The sequence below is a fragment of the Austrofundulus limnaeus genome, unplaced genomic scaffold, assembly GCF_001266775.1.
Source record: "Austrofundulus limnaeus strain Quisiro unplaced genomic scaffold, Austrofundulus_limnaeus-1.0 Scaffold10, whole genome shotgun sequence".
Classification (NCBI taxonomy): Eukaryota; Metazoa; Chordata; class Actinopteri; order Cyprinodontiformes; family Rivulidae; genus Austrofundulus; species Austrofundulus limnaeus.
Window position 1 is genome coordinate 4070569 of NW_013952412.1, and position 8682 is coordinate 4079250.

The 8682-nt window shown below is 36.5% G+C and overlaps 1 protein-coding gene across 1 annotated transcript in view; it reads left to right on the forward strand.

Moving 5' to 3' along the window:
• spon1a (spondin 1a) overlaps positions 1-8682 on the forward strand; it is a 51458-nt gene that overhangs the window by 30469 nt on the left and 12307 nt on the right. Inside the window, exon 7 of the mRNA XM_014001894.1 lies at positions 8330-8394. Within this exon, the coding sequence (XP_013857348.1) occupies positions 8330-8394 (65 nt within the window). The remainder of the gene's footprint in view (positions 1-8329; positions 8395-8682) is intronic.

An 8682-nucleotide genomic window follows, 5' to 3' on the forward strand; every position in this document is an offset into this window, starting at 1 on the left:
CCATGGGGATATAAAAACAAACCTGTGTGGGTGTTTGTGGTTTTCCCTGGCACAGCTGGCTGGCTCAGATCTCAGAGGTGCACATGCAGCTTCAGGGACAAAAGCAGAACTATTTTGGAACCTCAGATGTATAAGACAAAGGCATCTTTGAAAACATAATTTGTGTGTCAAAAATCTGAATGGAATAATTGAACAGCACCATGCAATGGAAAAGGGGACTGGACATTTTGCCAATCCCTGATGCTTAGTGCACTATATCTTCCAAATAATTTGTTTATCGTGTTCAAATGTGTCAGAACATTTCAGTGAATATTTGTCTGTTATTGTAAGTGTGAAATGGCACAGTTTAGGGAAATTAAAATTAAAATTTATGTTAAATATTAGAATGTTTGGGCTTTGTCTTTGTCTGCATTCTCCTATGGAAATCATTCCCTCTTGTATCTGGTATTAATCAAGTTTTTTTTTTTAACTTATTTATTGTTTTTTTTTGGAGGGGGGGGTGTTTCACTTGAGTTTGTATTTGAAGAGTAACAGTTAATTTGTATTATTTAGCTGACACTGGTGCATCTTGTGATTGTGTGTGTGTGTGGGGGGGGGGGGGGATTTAAAATTTTCTATAGCATAATATTTGTAATGCTAGCAGCAGCCCAGCATAAACAGATAATGATATATGCATGAGGTCATTTGCTGTTTCACACACTCACTCATATGCTTATTCAACTGTAAATGGTCATGTTTTCATCCCAAAGGCTGAAGCATGTGTAATTTACTGTACATTTATGTGGCTAATGTTTGGTTTGGTCAATTGCAGCTTATGCAATAAAAATTCGTCCTGAGGCTTTTTGTAATTGCTAATCAAGATGACATATCACCAAGTCCCAGTGGCACATTTAGAAGCTTAATTTACTTAAAAAAGGCTGATCTTCTTGGAATAAAAAGACACTTGTAATTWGATTTTTACACAAATCAAGGCCAAAAAACAGCAATAAACTATGCCATTAAATTTGCTTGATCCTTTTTTTCATGAGGCCACATTGATAAGTCTGTTCTCAGTCAAAGTGATACCAGAGAAATAAATGAGAAACTGACCCTGATGCCCCTTAATCACTTCAGGTTCCATATTGTTCACAAGGTCGAGGACTTTGAGTCTGTCTTTGCATGCGTGAGTCAAACAAATAAGAAAGACACTCACTGACTGACAGCTAAGACACAGAGTCCACATAGACTAAAATGAAAAGCCTAACACAGATCCACATCTGATTAGACTTGATTGTAAAGTGAAGTAGTAAAGTAAAATATAAAGCCGTTATTTGATGTATAATAAATGTGATAATTTTCTATAGCAACCAGTCTTAGTAATCCAAAAAAGCAACAGATCTGTATAAAACCACAATAATAAAAAAAAAGAATCAGCAGCTATACAAAACAACAGCACTCATTTGAATATGTGGATTATTGGCTCTTTCATTTTCATTTGTGTTAGATCATAGGCCAATAGACTTATGTATTAGCTAATATTATAAAGGATGTATTTAAAGGGACTTTTTTACATTTTCAGATAAAGTTACATGTTAATTTYAACATGTCTAATCCACAGAGTGGACTTCACTTCTTGTGTAAAAACAAACAAACAAACAAAAATGAATAGTAATGCTTACAATTCTTGCAGAAACAGAAACTCATAATGTTCAAAATATTTCTGATTTTTTCTCTTTCACAAATAAAACCAGCCTGTTGCTGCCAGCTGAGAATAATTTGGGAAAATGACATTACTTTGGCTGGAAATATGAATTTTGCTGTCCAGCATAATAGTAAGCATCTACTGTAGCTGTTTTGGAAGAAATTATGATAATTTGTCAAATGTTTATTTCGACTGTGGTTTCAGAAGAACCTCTCAATGTTTATTTGTCCTCAAACCACATTTTATAATTGAATCAAACCCACATGATGTTTTACTGTTGTAAGTTTCTAATACATTTTGATTTGTTTTTTATATATATTTGGCTCTCCAAGCTGCAGATTTTATTGGTGTTTATGCAGAATAGTTTTTTCAAGAGAGTCAAGAGACAGGAAGAAAGTAGTAATTAATATCCAAAAATCATATATATATATATATATATATANGCAAAAAATATAGCATGCAAAATATGTTAACGTGATAATTCCCACACAAGCTGCAGGCTGTTTTTTTATCAGTCAGTTTGTGCTATTTTTTGTCTTTTTATCGCTCTCAATCTATTTATCACATTCTTTGTATGTTTTAATCTTTCTGTGCATGTGCTGTTGCTCTAGATTAGCTTTGCCACAGTGGTATCATAATGAACTAGAAAGCAGCCCCGCAGGGGGTAAAGTCTTCACCACAGCTTTGTATTCAACCTTGTCTAGACATGTCGAACAACATGCTCAACCTTAAAAGAGTCTGCAGAATTTTTTTGAAGTACACTATGATGAAGGTTTCATTTCAGATTTTTCCCCCTTTTTTCTTCACTTTTCAAATGAAACAAAGAAAAAATGTGTCCACTCAAGTTTAGGCAAGAATAATTCTTTAATTTCAGCTGGCAGTTTTTCTCTTGGTCTGTCAACTCAGCTTTTTGAGCTGAGCAGAGAAATTCCCATTTTGGAAAACAAAGATCTCAAAAACCTTTATGCCTGTCTTGGCTCCTAGAACTGTTATTATGACTGCTTAAATTAAACCAAACAGCCCCTGGCAAGCACAATCTGAACTGCAGTGGGGATGCTTAAGCCAGTGTGCTTTATCTGTATGTACTGTATGTATGTGGGGGCATATTCATATAGTTTAGGTATAATAAGGGGTTTTGTGTTGAATCATTTTTTGCTGCTGTATTATTAGGTGCTCAGATCACATTGAAAATCTTTTTTGGTGCAACCAGCAGAGGTTTCGTATTTATATGGTGATATTTTATTTATACTGATATGCCTGCATGTGAATTCAGTTTGTTTCCACATGCTTGTTGTGTTAAACATAAATTAAACAGTCACCAACTAATGAAATAATATTGTCACTGTTGAACTAAAATCCCAGTGTTCAAACGTTATAAGGCCATTTGTTGGCAAAACCTGTTTTCAGAGTTAGACATGATGTAAGGTTAGAGATGGGTACTAACTAGTTACATGAACTCAGTTCCATTTATCTGAGTAAATTTTTGGGAAGAATATACATTTTGAGTAGTTTTACTATACAGTATTTTTACTTCACTTGAGTAATACTATTTTGAAGTATCAATACATTTACTTGAGTAAAATTTCAGAATACTCTACCCACCATAATTAACTTCACTGAATGAAGAATATAAATGTTTTAACCAGAAATGCACTAGAGACACAGCTACAGTTTATGTTGAAGTGAGCACACCATCCAAGATGAAATATCAAGTTCCAAGAAAACAACAGGAAGATGGCCCCAGAAGACAAAGCACTCAGTGAATGTCTCCGACAGTGGAAACTGGAAGAGAAGGAGCTGAAGAAACCACTATGGGAGGAAAAATCCCTGCATGGGATGTACCACCGAAAGATAGCTGAAGTGGCTGATCTGACCAGGACTGAACGGCAGCATAGAAGCACTGATCATGGCAGCAGAGGAGAAGGCCTTGGGCACCTAAGCAAGTGAGGCCCAGATCTACCATACCAGGCAAGATCCCAGGCGAAGGCTGTGCAAAGAGACTCCAGAAACAATCCAGCATCTCACAGCAGGGTGTAGGATACTAGCAGGAAAGGAATACATGGAATGCCATAACCATGTAGTATATTGCACAGAATCATCTGTACGGAATTGGCAGGTTAAGGCAACTGTGGTTCCCGTGGTCATCAGAGCACACGAGGCAGTGACCCCTCATGCAGGAGAAGTGGCTTCAACAGATACTGTACCTGGAGAAGCATCTGACAGTCCTGAAAAGCAGTCCTAGGAACAGCTAATATACTGCAAAGAACCCTCATATGCCCTATATTTAAAAGTATTTGTTTTATAAGTTTTATAATGGGGGGAAAAGCCTTTAAAAATGCCAGAATTTGCACATAACTTTCTATTTTTTGTCAGTCTGATGACATTTTAAAATATTAAATCACATGTTATGACAGTACTCAAGTAGCCATTTTACAAAATACTTTCTTACTCTTGAGTGATTTCTCAGACAGGTAATTTTTACTTTTACCTGAGTAAAATATGCTGAACTAGTGCGATTTTTTACTTGAGTACAAATTTTGGGTACTCTGCCTGCATCAGTGTAAGGTGCAGTTTGTATCAGGGTAGTTGGGTGTAGTTCACTGGTTTTGCTAGTTGAAAAGAGGGTAAGAGTTAAGAAACATTGTGTAATAGGATGTGTTTGTATGTGTGTGTGTGTGTGTACAGCGCCCTGAGACAACAGTTGTTATGACTTGGCGCTATATAAATTAATTGAATTGAATTTAAATGAAGTTGACAGTTCACAGCAACAGCTGGGGGTTTACAGTGCTTTCAACCCCCCCCCCCCCCAAAAGAACCACTCTCTGTGATAGAAAAGGAGTTTCAACCCCAAGAAGGGTGTAAAATTGTGGTTTTAAGCTTTTTAACACTAGTATACATTGCAGCTGGACAATGGAACATGCCTAATTGTGATATGATGGTTTGCAAAAGAAAGAAAAGTGTCTGACTTGGTTTAGGTGACAACATTATGCAATTATTAGAGCTGTCTCCCAGCAAGAAGGTCGCAGGATTGCCTCCCAGCCTTTCTGTGTGGAGTGCTTGTTGTCCCTGTGCATGTGTGCGTTTCCTCCCACGTTAGATTAATTTATAACTCTAAATTGTCCCTAGGCATGAATTCAAGTGTGAATAGTTTGTTTCATTTGTCTCTACGTGACCCTGTGATGGACTTGCAACCAGGGTGTACTCATCCTSTTGCGCAGTGGCTGCTGGAAATAGGCACCAGCTGACCCCGTGACCCAGAAAAGAAAAGTTGGTGAAAGAAAATAGATGGATGGTGTGGTGCATTGAATACCTGTGCAGATGACAGCATAAATGGCTTTCGTTTAAAAACACATACTAGTTTCATTCAGCATTCTGTAGTATGGGCTATTTAAAAAAAAGACCATTGACCTCTTTATAGAAGAAGAATTACAAAAACAAGAATAAAAGTACAAAGAAGAAACACCTAGAGAGCAACAGACACACTGAAGTGGGTCTTCAACAGACGTTACCTCACTTCGTTTTTAACAATATCTCCCCAGCTTTGGACCCAGGTCTGCTGAAAGCTCTTTGTATGATGGCTCAGGCTACTTGATGAATGAGTGTGCCACGCAGAACTGCAGCCTTTGAGACTGGAACGCTAGGTTCAGAGATTACCACTGAGGACGACCACGGTCAGCAAATCAATTCACAGCTCTCGAGAGAAGTCATCACTGCTTGCAAACTCATCTGCCTTCGACATGAACAAATCTCTTGTCAACACTCTTTCTCATGCTGCCTGTGGGTCGTTGTCCTGTCTCCTTTTGTTTCAGACTGGTTTGACTGAAGAGACTTCATCTGCACAATATCTGAACTGCAGCCTATTCTGTGGGGCAGGATATGGGAATGTCAGTAGAGATTTAATTAACACCTGAAGGCTGTGTAAGCCTTTCACAGTATGCGCTGATAACAGCCAGCTTACATCCAATTGGAATTTCGAAGCAATTTCGTATGCCTATTAATAGTTTGGATGTGCTGGGACAGCCAGATCAGAGATTCTTGTGTAGAACTTTGATTACAACATCAGAGGAGCTGCTATCTCATCGTGGGAAAAGGCTGCTGTGGACTGAGTGGAGTTTTGGCTCATGGGCAAAAAACAACTCTTAATTTTACATAATTGAGCTGTGCTTGGGAATTCTATGGCTTTTAATACAAAATAAACTAGCAGTTCTTGAACCCTTTAACCCATAAATATGCACAATAATTAGCAGTAAATGTTATGCTGTTTTTTGGGCATACAACTTAACGTTGGTATTTGCTCTCACATTACATTTTCACTGGTCATTCTTCATTTCAGGTTGGAGCACACTGATTTAATTTAAATGTAAAAAAATAAAACTATATATAGCTATTTGCATTTTGTTTCACACAGACAAAAATTGATTTCTCATAAATACTGATGATGTGAAAAATGACACCATTATTTTTATGGTGGTTCGCACTAATGATCATTTCAGCGTGATGATTCCACAAGTCTGTGATGTAAATGAAAATTCAGAGGGTATCTGAAATGTAGTTTTTGCTGCTGTTTCAGTGAGTAAAGGGATGTCACCTCCCTCATTTCAGCATTGCCACCAGGAACTGGGAATGGCCATTAGTATAATTTTTCATAGGCACTGCCTGAATTATATGGGCAATTTCCACAGCAGTCTCCTCACTGCCTCTGCTTTGGCGACTGTCTGCCTTCACTGGCATGAAAGATGCTAATATGGTTTTATGTGCACTAGGAACCTGTGTGTCTGCACTAACTCATCTGTTTTCTAAATCAACACTGAGAAATAAAAACTTAGTTCGGTTTAAACCTCAAGGATATGCATGCATAGTTGTATATTTTCTTTTCTTTGCAGTTCTTAAATATGTTTAATCATTTTATGGGCTGCTTTTCATAGAAACCAAATTCACCTAAATTAATTTGAAGCAATTTTCAAATCAGCTGAAAAAAATTAATTGTGTGGAATTGAAATTACTTTTAAAAGTACTATATTAATCAGTAAGGTAATAAAAAAAACACCAGACAAACCAAAAAAAAAAAAAAAAAACAGTTTCACAAAGGATTTTTACTGTTTAGCTGATGGAACCTTGTAAAATAAAACTATYTGAGGGAGGACCTTTTTCTCACACCATCAGTGAATGTGACTGTGGCAATTTTCATCTTACTCCACAAATTGTATTTTTCTAAAGAAAACTAAATCACAAAATGCAATAATTATGATTAATTTCTTWTAGGCCGAATATTATGTCAAGATAAAAAACATTTTTTCATGTAGAAGGGTCCATAAATATAACTCAAATCATCATCTAAAAAAGCTGTCTTTTGAGCTGAGGAATGTCAAACTCATTGTTTTTGTGCCAGATAATTTGTGTATTTTTTATGTCTTTCCTCAAAAACAGCCTTAATGTCAGCAACATGATGGAAACTCTGGATATACTGTATCTTCCTAAACACTGTMGATTTAAGACAGAAGAGTTGTTGAAGGAAGTATTTGGTTGTTACTCAGTGGTATGAAAACATATCAACTACCGTCAGACTGCCTTCTCAAGTGTATTCATAATAAACTGTTACAAATGTCAGAAAAAAAGAGTTGTAGTGTTTATAAAGTTTAATATTTCCTATTTGCTCCTCTATTTATTTTTGATTATGTCACTTTAAATGTAGTTTCTTGCCTAACAGGGAATTACAAATGCTAAATCAAGCGTCACAAATGAAGGTTCACTGCGCTTGTCAGAACTAGATGGAAATTATTCATGCGATATGAATCTGTTCCTTCCAGGATGAGAGTGAATGTCATTTGCAGTTTAAGATGCTTCTTCACTAATAGATACAAGAAAATTTCTGTTCGGGAAGTCACCGGGTTTTATATTCATTATATCAGCTGCGTATCACCTATGTTTAGAATGGTAAGTCGTGTTATAGAAGGTATTTTTTTCTAAAAGTTCTTTGTTTGGTCTTTTGYTACATTGCTACCTGAACTTATGCCTGATTTTTAACTTGAATTTAYRCATTCAGTCTTTTTTTTAACATTTRTTTCAAGGGGTTACACAACACAACTTGTTTTAATGTTGCATACGACTGGTTGACAAGCACCATGTACAGTGCAATGCATGAAACAAACGAACCAGGGTTGCTAAGGTTTTCTCTACCAGTGCGAAAACCATGCACCACTTGGCTTTTACCTCACTGAGGTAGTATTTAAAGACTTTACCCTCAGCTCATTGTGAGCCAATTTCATGGCTGATATCCTCAGTGTGAGGGAGTACGACAGGTCAATTCAAGCCAAGCAGGAAAGACTTGGCCCTGTGGCTTCAGAGGACTCTGGCAGTAGTTTCACTTTCAGCTCAAAGTGCTGCTGTTTAACAGGGTCAAGAGCAAAACCATATATACAATTTAAGGATTAATTAGGCTTCATTGCACTGATGTCAACAGTCTTGCATTGCTGTGAGATGGAATTTTTTTATGTGTTTGTGCTAAAATGCAAATTAAAGCAAAAATTCTGATGATAAGCAATTGCTGTGAAATCAAAAACGTTGAAACAAKGTGTGCTCATCACACAGTTGTGTTCTAGTTATGCGAGTGAACTAATATTTAACTTTTGTGTCTTTTTCTCACTGCAGGGTGATGATGTTCTAACAGTCATCAAAATGAAAGCTCAGTGGCCAGCYTGGCAGCCCTCAAATGTGTAAGTAAAACCCAATGCTTCAATATGTAGATATTTCATTTCCTTACCGTAAACAGAATGCTGTCTACCAAAATAAGTTTCTAACAGTCATGCTAATAAATAATGTTTTAAGAAATTATTTTTTCATTATTTACTTTACTATATCTAGTAATGACTGGTCTAAGGCCATAGTAGAAAAGGCCAACTCAGAGAACCAACTCAAAACAATTCAACAGCTGTCAAGTTAGAACACAGACACACAGAATGTACCTAAGGAAAAAATAAATTAAAAAATAATAATTGTGTATA